At 41.3% G+C, this 11,982-nt stretch overlaps 1 protein-coding gene across 11 annotated transcripts in view; it reads right to left on the bottom strand.

Moving 5' to 3' along the window:
• LOC115010508 (cyclin-dependent kinase 16-like) overlaps positions 1–11,982 on the bottom strand; it is a 39,466-nt gene that overhangs the window by 4,189 nt on the left and 23,295 nt on the right. For all 11 annotated transcript variants that reach the window (XR_003832484.1, XM_029435092.1, XM_029435094.1 and 8 more), the window contains 12 exons: positions 9,266–9,391; positions 4,076–4,132; positions 3,851–3,965; positions 3,589–3,683; positions 3,402–3,464; positions 3,023–3,146; positions 2,427–2,547; positions 2,088–2,185; positions 1,867–1,972; positions 1,116–1,158; positions 910–1,000; positions 749–826 (listed from right to left, as the gene is read on the bottom strand). Coding sequence is in view for 10 of the 11 variants with exons in the window: in XM_029435092.1 (XP_029290952.1) it covers positions 749–826; positions 910–1,000; positions 1,116–1,158; positions 1,867–1,972; positions 2,088–2,185; positions 2,427–2,547; positions 3,023–3,146; positions 3,402–3,464; positions 3,589–3,683; positions 3,851–3,965; positions 4,076–4,132; positions 9,266–9,391 (1,117 nt within the window). In the remaining variant the exon portion in view is untranslated. The remainder of the gene's footprint in view (positions 1–748; positions 827–909; positions 1,001–1,115; positions 1,159–1,866; positions 1,973–2,087; positions 2,186–2,426; positions 2,548–3,022; positions 3,147–3,401; positions 3,465–3,588; positions 3,684–3,850; positions 3,966–4,075; positions 4,133–9,265; positions 9,392–11,982) is intronic.

Here is an 11,982-nt window from a genome sequence, read left to right as displayed (position 1 = left end):
GAGAGCATGGGTACCAAAAGAGAGAAGGGACAGTTTATCAGAACATGACACAGAGGTAGAAGCAGGAAGCAGAAAGAAAGAGACACACACAGACTGAGACTGTGACAGAAACATGAAGTACATCTAAACAAATGTCATAAGTGTGCTGCTTATTGTGGTTACTAATTATCCATGTTGGGCCCCTCCATCTTTGGCTAAAGGTCTAAACAGCTGTCAACATCCAATTGTTGCATTTAAATGTACATGATTACTTTGTAGTGAGATCATCTACAGTTTAAAGCAATGTTGTTGACAATTGGTAGAACCTGTATTTGCTTAATGTTCTTAATACCGTATGTGTACAACTATTATGGATTGTTGGCAGGATAGATTGATTTCCTCACTGTAGATTTCTTCATTCACTACGTGGCAAAATGCTCTTATGAGCACACAAATGCTATGCGATACTATTTATTCACTATTAAAAACAAGAATCTACAGCCATGCCAGAGGCTCTGTGAGGCTGTACTTGGGGATGGGGATGCCATCAGATTAGCATGTACTTGGTCATAAGGTATAAATAAGTATTGGATAGATTACAGTTTTCACAAGATGGTGGCGCTCGAGGAATGGTTAAGTGATAACCAAAGTTATGGACGACAAAAAGCAAAAAGAGAAAAAGCGAGAGAAGAGGAAGAGGACAGGGAGCAGTACCTACTTTTTATTCTTTACTAATTTTCCTCTCTATTTTTCTATCTTGAGGACTTACTTGACTCTGGGTAGACTGAGGATCTCTTCCCTGGATCTTTCTGGAGCTGAATGCCTTTTACAGAGAAGATGGATGCAGCTGAAAACAACAGAGTATTGATTAGACCGTGCGTGTGTACAGTACATGTGTATGTTCAATCTGTCAAGACTGTGTGTACTCACTGTCAGCCAGTGTTTGAACCTCCTCGCCAAAACATTTAAAATACGAGTGTCTGAGAGCATCCTCAGCTGATACCCGCTTCTTAGCCTCAAACTAGGGACACGTAGAGACAAAGAGGGGATATAAAGACAGGTGTGTTAGTTTCTAATCCAATGCATCAGGTGTACATATATCAAAAGTATTCGTCATTATGAGCAATATTGGTTACCTGTAGAAGCAGTGAGAGCAAGTCGTGACCATCGTTGTCTATCCTGTGTCACAGAAAGCAAGAGAAAAAGCAAGAGAGAGAGGAAGGAAAAGTGACGGAGAGGGAGAAGTGAGTGTAAGTGTAGACGCATGCTGACCTAAACCATATGTAGCAGTTGAGTGTTCCTGCCCTTTTAACAAAGGGCGGAAACCCTTGACCACAGAATCAATTTAAAATCAATCCTTATCGTATTACATCTAATGTACCACAGTCACTTAAAGGATAGGTTCACAATACTCAGGTGCCCATATGAACATTGCGACAGGTTTTTCCTGCTGTAATCATTTTCGTAATGGCCACATTAATGTCGTAATGGCCAAATCAATGTCAGTCCTCGTGCTGTGTAAACATACATTTCAAAGTTTAGTTGAAGTTAATATGAGGCTGCAGCAGAGTTAGACAAACCAAGTGTTTACCTTCCAAAATTACAATCTTATTCGTACATAATTCCTTCTTTATGTTACTTTCTTTAGATTTAGTTTCATAAAATGAAATGCATTTAGATTATATTTGAATGGCCAGTATGAACAGGAGGAATGACTACTCATCCAACCTGCATGTGCTACCATGTGACATGACTTGGGGGTGTGTTCACAGCGTTTCCACAAGATAACCGAGCGCAACCTATTATAAATACTGTCGTCCTTAAACTACCATTTGATGTTATGTTATCCAACGTGGGGCGCTCTGATAGATAGTCTAATGTTCACACCTGGGTGCATGGTTGACGAGAGGTTCCGCGTGGTATCTGGGGAAATTGTACGTCTTAAACTCTTCACTGGTGGTGATACTAGGCCATGTCTCTTCTGTAGGAGTACCTGTTGAAGAGAAAGAGAATCAGTTATGATATGTTGAGACACAAACGCACACAAAAAGGATGCATGTTACATAAGCAGATGCTGCTTATCTAAATCTTAATTGGTGTCGTCTCACCGAGGATGCGGAATATGAGGTGAAGCTCATCCTCCACAGTGGATCCGGGAAAGAGAGGTCTGCCAGTGATCATTTCATAAAAGATGCAGCCCACACCCCTGGACAAAGAAACAGAAACAGTGAAATAACAGCTGTTGACAATTTACATAAACCTTAACTATGAATAACAGTATGTTGAGTGACAACTGCAAAATAACATTGTGGGGGGGAAGCTGTAAGAATTGACAGAAGCTCTTGAGGTGAAGACAAAAAGTAAGAAAAAGACTTAAAGAAAGATACAAACAAACACACAGGGGTAGTTTGAAACGGTGTGTATTTGCTGTAGGTGTATTTGCTCACCACATATCGATGGGTGTCGAGTACTCCGTGGAGCCTAGAAGCACATCTGGTGGTCGGTACCACAATGTCACCACTTCATTGGAGTAGGTCTTTGTAGGAACAGACTTAGCTCGTGCCAAACCTTAATTCAAACACAGAAAATGACATTAACTTATGCACATATTGCTTCATGTTTATGGGTGTTCACCTTCAAAATCACACCAGCATGAAATCTCAGAATTACCCTTCTTTTTACATTTTGTAAAATGTGTGAACAACAATATGTTTTCATTATTACCTAAGGAGGGCAGTGTTGAGTGGTTAGTCACTTCAAACTATACTCTCCTGTTGGGTCGAGGAACAGTATCCTTTAAGGGGGCGCTAGTGGGGCTTTCAGACTGTTTTATTTCTAAAATAAATGACAAAATCTGTAAATTACCAGCTAATTGTATTAAGATTTTTTTTTTTTTCTGTTTAGTTCATTATGAAGTACATTTTACTCTCTGTTATGAATCCAGCTTTGAACATTATTGAAGGAAAATAAGATGACAAGTCAAAGAGTGAAGACCATATATGAGACTGATGTTGTGCTTCTAGTAAGTCAAGTGATGATGTACCGAAGTCGGCCAGTTTCAGCTCTCCTTTCTCATTGATGAGCAGGTTCTGGGGTTTGAGGTCTCGGTGGAGGACCTTTCTTCTGTGGCAGTAGGCCAGACCTCGCAACAGCTGGAATAGGAATATCTGGAGAGGAGATGACATTTGTGTGACTTATTGCTACATACTTGTCATTACATTAAACATTACTAGTTAACCAAGTACTTTAATGTTACAGGAAAAAGTATGTTGCATTAGTTCAACACAGTGATCGAATAAGAAATGCTGAATTATTATTGAGAAGCCAAGCTGCCTGACAATGTTTGGCCACTGTTTAAAGTAAATCAAGACACAATGGAACCTGTAACCAGACATTAATCCAATAATATTACTTTGAATTACCTTAACATTGTGAACACTCATGATGCTCCCACAGTCATCCATGTACTGCTTCAGATCTTTTTCCTGATGGGAGACAACGAGAGAAAAGAAAGAAAGAAAGATGCAGGGCAGATATTTAGAGTAGTATGATACGCTCTCCAAAGACACACACAATAATCTCACACACGTGCACCGTACAGACACTCACCAGGTACTCAAACACGAGTGTCAGGCACTTGTCAGTGTGGATTATGTCATGGAGAGTGACAATATTGGCGTGCTTCAAGTCTTTCAGTAGAGACACTAGAAGAGGGAGACACATCAGAGACTGTCAGACACATACAACCTGTAAGGAGAACTTAAACACAGCAACTACTGTAGGCCCCAACAACACTGTCGAAACCTTTTCAAGCTTCTTGACAGTACGGTCCTGTGTTTACTTCTAAATCACATGATTTGAACAGCAGTACCTTCCCGGATAGCTGTGCAGGGCGCACCCTCCTCGTGCTCCAGCCGGATCTCTTTCAGAGCTACTAAGTTGTCTGTTAACTTGCTTCGGCCCTTAAACACTGTAGCATAGGTCCCCTGCAAAAATAGAAAACATGTGAACACATTGTGAAATAAAGCAAACAGAGTATTTGAGGAGTTTGTATCTGCTTAGTGTCACTTTCACTGATTTTCTTTATTGATCTCACCTCCCCTAGTTTGTCCAGTTTGATGTAGGTCTCGAGTTTCCCAAAGCCAATTTCAGACTGTAGAAGACAGAAAGAAGACAGTTGAGGAAGTTATTAGTGCTATCAATTTGCAATGCGTCTCTAAACCAGCTTGCTTTTATTGTGGCTACAGACGGATTGTAGGCCTAGGCTAAGCCACTCCACCATGTTTAGGCTAACTATTTTTGAGAATCAAATCCTGCAGTCCACGGCTGTTGGTTGAGATTTCAGCCTCATTGCTTTTGACATTTGGCCTACAACTGCAGGGGTTTGAGTCACCAAGCCTTGTTATTCTGTGTGTTTTCTCCAACATTTACAGTATGTCAGTGAGCATCTCTGCTACAGTAGCTAAGGTTGTGTCTATGTGACTGCATCTATCGCCTGTGTCTCCACTGTATGTTATCTCACGGTTTAATCTTTAATTGGGTCAGATCTTTGACATCGTCGAGGTCATTGAACATCATTCACCACCATATATATAGTATTACATGTATGCACATGCACTGTGTATCATAGTGGGAATGGCAAAGGCTATGTTGGTCTAATCTGAACAAAATGTAATTTCTCCCCAGTGCCCACTCTACAAAGTGATGTCATTGTCTGTTGCACATCTATTCTTTGGCCACAGGATGTCAGTATAACAAAGACAATCAAATATGGTAATTCCAGAAGCTCCAGATGGGGATATTTACTTCTAAACATTTCTATAGATGCACACTTCAAATCTGTGTGTGTACAGTCAACTTTGAATTAATCCTGAATGTGGTTAATAAAGGTTAAGCTGCATAATGTATATGGCCCCTGGGTTCCAAGGTCATGAATTATAGATGGATGTAGCTATGTCAAGCTGTGACACCCGCACGCCTGTCAGTGTTTATCCCTTTCCCTGTCACTTTCTCCCACTTATTTGTCTATCTCTTTCAAGGTTGTTCCAGCCATGTTTTATCTCTGTTCATCTCTCTGAACCTTCCCATCTCTCTCAATCGTTCGCTGGGCCGTCCTATCATGATGCTAATATGAATGCCAGGCCAATGTTCGTCTACGTGCATGTATGTGTGCGTATGGGGGGGAGGGTCTCCAGCGACCAAGTTAGCTGATGAAGCATGTGATCACTTTAAAGGCATGCCTAGAAGCCAACCTCAGAATGAGCTCGGACACACAAGATGACACACTTACACACTGAAACAAGTGTGTGTGTCTGTGTGCCAAATATCTTATTAATTAAATACTTGCATAGTTAATTAATAGGCATAATTTAATTTATGTTTTATAATCAATATCTTGTTTTGTGTCTGGTCTTCTGCAATGCTTGAAAATAATATAACAAATCAAATAAAAAAACATATCAATGCAAACTGTGGTACATGTGCATGTACTTATAGTATGTGCAGGGGAATGCACTGTACGTATATGACTCTGTGTGTGTGTGTGTGTGTGTGTGTGTGTGTGTGTGTGTGTGTGTGTGTGTGTGTGTGTGCGTGTGTGCGTGCGTGTGTGTGTGCGTGTGTGTTTGTAGGCAGGAGAATATTTGTGATGAGACATGCAGCCTATGCTCAAATGTAAACACGCTCCCCCCACACACACAGACACACAAACACGCTGTCCCCATCTCTGTGTTTGTGACAGGGGCTGTCAGGAGCTATTGCTGAGTTGTGCTGCTCTTTTGGCAGGGGAGTCAGTCTCACACACACACACACACACACACACACACACACACACACACACACACACACACACACACACACACATTATGGCCATCTCCCCCCACGTAAACCCCATTACAGAAAATACATTTCTCATTTAGATCATTCATCATTTCATTTCTTTACTTGCAGCCAATTCCTTGCTTACAGCATACATCTGCAATCTCCATCTATGTACCTTACAATCATTTCTTTATGTGTGTGTGTGTGTGTGTGTGTGTGTGTGTGTGTGTGTGTGTGTGTGTGTGTGTGTGTGTGTGTGTGTGTGTGTGTGTGTGCGCCTGCGTATGCTTTCGATGGCAACGGGTTCATTTCATTCCCAACGCTCCAGTGAGCTTACTCAGCAGAAATAGGTCAGACCAAGTTTTTGTGACGAAATTAAAGCAACATAAACCAAACTAAATGTGTTCTGAGCCTGTACAAGAGCCGAGGAGACATACAGAGAGATGGATTGACAGCAGAAGTAAGAAATGTGAGAAGGGAGAAGTCTGCAGCCGTGCTCTAATGTGTATTGAGAGGAAAGTCCATTACAATTTCTCCCTGTGCCGCCTGTAAGAAAGCTTGATGGGGAGAGAGAGAGAGAGAGAGAGAGAGAATGGATTGAGAGTATTGAGTGGTAGAGGGGGAAAGACCGCCTTCTTCTAAGAAAAGAGGTGGCAGGGAAGGGGAGATAAAAAGAAGAGCCCTTTTATTAACACGAGGAAGCCAGTCCTCAGAGCTTCAATCAATCAACCAATAAACATGTTGCACTGTGTCACCTTTTACATGTAAACCTGCCGATAGCAACAGACCAGGTTTGACCCAACGGAGTGGACTGACACTTGAGCTCAGTTATATGTTTTATATAGTATATATTAATATATTTTATTTGGTTTATTGTCTTGTAAGTTTTGTTTTTTTAAAGTTTTTATTATTAACCAACGATAGAATAATATATAGTATGATTCACCATTATGTCCAAAAGGGAACTCACGATTATGTTTGATCAATATTAAGATCAGGATTATTTATCATGATTATTCATTGATTTTAGGAACAAAAAAAACGAAACAAAATAGGAGCACGCATTTGAAATGTCAATATCGCAGTCGATCATGTTCATTTCATTTTGGGAAGCCGAATAAAAATCCATTTAATTGTGCATCCCTAGTCTGCTATAATAACAGCATAATACCACCAAGAGGAGATTCTCGGCTGTGTTCTGTCACTGCAGGGTTGAACGGGTTCAAACAAAGTGAGCATTGCACATGGTTAAGTGTTGTAGCTTGAAGTAAAAATGACATCTCTTTCCTAAGCACCATGGAACACTGAATCTCATTGGTTCACTGTGAATAATTGATCATGGTCAACAGCCAGGAGAGAAAACTGATACCAACCAACTTCACTTACATTACATTGGAAGCCGATTCAAAGATCAAAATACACGGTTTCAAGTGTGAGCTTCTGTAATGGGACACCCGAGGCATGGCCTATGTTACGGTCACAAATAATAAGCACACTGATCGCCCAAAAGCCATTACATCAGTGTGCTCAGAAACATATTGTCCTTTTTAAGCTTGCGATCATTCAGGTCAAGTGTGACTGACGAAGCACTCTCGTTCTTTAGTGACACAGATGTAAATACATTCACATTTGGGGAGACTAAGGGGTTAAGACATTTATTGTTCCGTCCCAACATTTTTCAAACGGGTCTGGGTTGTGACCCTTCGAACTTCTTGTTAGTTCCAGCTACAGGTTCTCAAACTGAGCTAAGGGGCAGAGGTGACCTAATTAACGCCAAGCCTCCAGCTGGGCGTTTCAAAATGGGCCTGAAACATACAAAGTGCAAAATAGTGTACTGTACAGCTAAAAACATATTTCTGCTAGTAAATAAAGTAAGAAATATTATATAATAATATAATATCGAGCTGTGGTTTCCTACATACGGTGATCGAGGTGATCCATATAAAAGGTTACAGACTGGTATTCAATTTCATCTCAGCTGCCATTTATCTTTTCTTAGACTACAACTCTTCTCAACCTTTTTGTTTATCCCCCTTTTCAACACCTTCCCACTTTTAAATCATATCTTGTCCTTTATTCCCTTAAAATGCTCTAGTCATCCCTCGCTGCATCTTTCCCTCCCTCTTCCTTGTTCTCTGGCTTACTTCAAGGTGTCCCGGTGTGTAATCCTCGTCAGGAGAGGAGCTGCAGCAGATGAATCTGACACTGCTGCTGAATTATTGATTGAGCGATTACATCACATGCATAAAACAACCCTAAAAATACACAACCGCACACACGTGGACAGACCCAAGCATGTTAGAAAATGTCCGCCACTCATATACATTTTAAAGACACAATGATCTTGAAAGTCTCTGCCCTTTTTCTCATCCACCCTTACACCGTAAACCTCTCTTCTTCCGTGCAAACCTCTCTTCAAAGATGATCTCCTTTCATCTCTGTTAGACTCCTGCAGAAAAGCTGCGTCATTAAATCACTTCAAGCAGAGAGCCAGAAGCAGGGCACCGGCCCTGTTCAATAATTACAGCGTAAGTGGTTAATGGAGGGCAAATTCTTTATGCTTTCCCATAGTACACGGAGGCTTTTGTAAGATAAGGTAATCAGTAAAGCTGATCGAGGAAAAAAAGACAAAGCATGTAAGACTTGAGAGAATGAGGGAGAAATGAGTGCACTGAAACAAAAGAGGAACTAGAATCACCGCCTCGCAGTTGTATGCCTCTGCCAACTGGTCAAGTTGGCGGATGCAAAATGTTCATCATTTTATGCTATAAGACATTTGAGTGTGAAATTGTCATAATTAGCATATGAATTCTAGATTCATGCTCAACAAACATGATTAGTGTGTTCACAGTGACCTTGACCTTTGGTATAATCAGTTCATTCTTGAGTCTAAGTGGACATTTGTGCCAAATTTGAAGAAATTCCCTCACGGCCTTCCCGAAATATCGCGTTCACAAAAATGGGACGGGTAGACATATGGAAAACTCAAAAACATAATGCCGCGGCTGTCGTCGGCGCAGAGGCATAACAAAAGACTAATGTGGACTAAAGTGTGACCAAAATAAAAACCAAGTGAAAGAGCAGGAGTACAAAGGAGTATGAAGGGACATGCTGCATATTCATGAATATCTGCCTATTTCTACCAATCATCCCCCTCTCTATCCATCCAGTAGCCCCCCCCCCACACCCGATTCATACCCATAATGCACTTGGTCTGGATACATAATACAGGCTGCTGAGCCATTGTGTAGCATAACACGTAACAAAAGCATTTCAAATGAGTCTATGTTTGTGTGTTTCCAGCGTGTCAGAGGGCCTTACTCAACCATTTTAGTTGTGCTCAATGGCACTGAAATATATAACTTTTAATTGAAAAAAAGCATCACCAAAGCAGCTGACTGAAGCTAGTTTTAACTGCTTTATATATACAGATGCAAATATACACACAGACACAATGAGCACTGACCAGTGAAGCACGCCGGAGCCTGCGGCTCATGGGTTTGTCAAAGGGGGGGCTGTTCATGGCAAACTTCTCCAAGTAGCCCTCCGGTAGCCTGATGTCAGCTGGGAGAGACAGGCGTTTGTTTATGTCCTGAAACAGAGAGAGGAGGAGGAGGGGGGGATTCAAGAGGAAGAAAATAAGTTAGAAATATAAATCAAGAATAAAAGGTTTAAAAATGTCAATCATCATTTTTTTTCTTGAATTGAAACCTGTAATGAAAGTAGTGACATGTTTGAGGGAGGGGTTTCCATACACATTTAAAACAAATGTCCATTTATATTTATACATATTTAAGCATCGTAATTCAATATTTAACACCGACGCCTGAAGATAAGATGGTGTATTAAATATGTTATTTGGAATTTTGTTATGTGTTAAGTGAAAATAGTCACAATTGAACATTTCAAACAGACTCATCATTAACCATGCGGATGAGTGTATTACCCAACCATCATCTTCTCCTGAAATGATGACATCATATTTCTTTGATGACTTCGACTAAATTGATCACCATGATCTGGCATCAAAATCCTCTCTCAAGCCTTGGTTACTTGGCCTACTTGTGTGCAACATAAAACAGTTTTCTCCATCTGTCATTGCTGGCAATGAGTTTGTCAAGTGACTGCAGCTCAAATACACACTACTGGTCTACAGGCCATCTGCTGTTGTGTATGACTGATGAATGATGGTGTGAAAGGAATTTTTTGTCTAGTCAGAATGAATGAAAGGCCAGTGCAAGGCCATTATGTGAAAGGTTCCTGGCAAGTTTCAGGCTAATTCTTAGAAAACATTGTTGGCAAAGTGAGAAGGTTGGCACATGATATTCTACACAACACATCTGGAATCACTTGTTATTATCATATATACTCTTCTGCCTAGTGTAGCTGAGTTTAGTTTGAGTGTGCATACTGTTCTGCGTACTATTGTACCTAAAACGACCCGATTTATTTACGTAATTTTCAGGATTATACTTGGGTCATTATATTATTTTTGTTATTGGCAGATTTGACCAGGTAGCTACTCCACTACTTCACATCAGCTAGCTATTTACTTCCTGGCCCTTGCTTGAATACAATTTGTGAGATGCTACTTTTCCCACAATGCATCGCCCCTATGTGTTATCTATGTAGGACATGTTCACTGGCAAGGTGCCAAGCACACGTTTCCATGGCAGCGGGGGCTGGCTGGCCCAGTCCCAACAGCCCCACGGTATGTGTCCTCAATGTAAGTGTGTGAAATGATATGTGTGTTTACATGTGAGCGTCAGGGGGAGGGTAGGAAGTATAAGGATGAAGATGAAAAGCAAAGGGGTTTTACGCCTGTAATGGTTTGAAGTTCATTGGCTAACATAACAACATGCAGTATTACATACAAGCCGTCAGCCTAAGGACGGTGACACACTGCACAGTTTGATATACACCCTTAAAACATACACTCATACAAGGTGAAAACGTTAAGCAATGCTCTGCAGACTGCATAAAATACAAACGTTATATAAAAATAAGCCACAAACACATGCATTACCCTGACCTACGGACTTTGACCTGAGACAAGCACTACAACACCGTATACGGTGTGAACAACACACTAAAGCTGCATATTACGTCCAGAAAAATGCTAATTTTCTTCAGCTTTTTTGTTTATACACTTCATATTTCATGCAAATCATAAAACCAGCAACTCCTGATGACCAAAACAAACGTAAACCATAAATACTCCTTTTCAAAAGGGCAACAATGGACAAAATGACACTCATGTCCTCTTATTCACTGGTTTAAAGTGAATAAAGACACACACACAAACACACGTGTCTCCATACTCACAATGCAGAACAGCTCTAGTAGCTCCCTCATTGTCCTCCTTAAACGTGTCTTTCTATACACTCACACACATGCGTTTTCCACGATGCATGTCTCTGACCTGCCACATGACTGCACACACACACAGAGAGAGCGAGAGAGAGAGAGAGAGAGAGAGAGAGAGAGAGAGAGAGAGAGAGAGAGAGAGAGAGAGAGAGAGAGAGAGAGGCTGGCACTGTGGTAGAGTGCCATCCACATGCTTAGACGAGGAGCAGGAGGAAAAAAATTGGAGGAGGGGGAAAGCAGGAAAGGAGAAGAGAGGAACAGACAGATTCCTGAGGGAAGAAAGGCAGATGGGGGGAAGGGGGGAACGGAAGGGGGTAGCTGAGAGGAAACATTGTTTTTTGGTTCTCCCCCCCCGTAATTTTGTCCTCCATCTCTCCTTCTCTCTATTATCATCTCCTGAGCCTTGTTCCTCTGGATCTCCTCTTTCTTCGCCATACCAATAATTACTTCGACTTCCATAATTACTCTCTCACCCCTAGCATTTTCCTCTGGTTCACTGCCCCCCTCCTCTCTTTCTCTCTCTGTGTGGTAAAAATGGTCTAAATTAGTCCCTTCCACTGTTCACAGCAGTCAGAGGAAGCAGCCTGCGTGTCCAGAGGCATTTCCCATAATACTGCTGCACTCATCCCTCTGCAACTCCTTTAAACAGATACACACACACACACACACACACACACACACACACACACACACACACACACTCTGGCCAAGAGAACATACTTAGGGATGTGGCAAAACAAAGCAACAAATTGCAACGTTATCTGTCCACAGATGGGACGTGCACTCATAGAGACAGCGACTGTCAACGTAATGTTA

The sequence above is a fragment of the Cottoperca gobio genome, chromosome 7, assembly GCF_900634415.1.
Source record: "Cottoperca gobio chromosome 7, fCotGob3.1, whole genome shotgun sequence".
NCBI lineage: Eukaryota > Metazoa > Chordata > Actinopteri > Perciformes > Bovichtidae > Cottoperca > Cottoperca gobio.
Note: the sequence above shows the minus strand (reverse complement) of the source record. Positions and strands in the feature narration are given on the sequence as shown.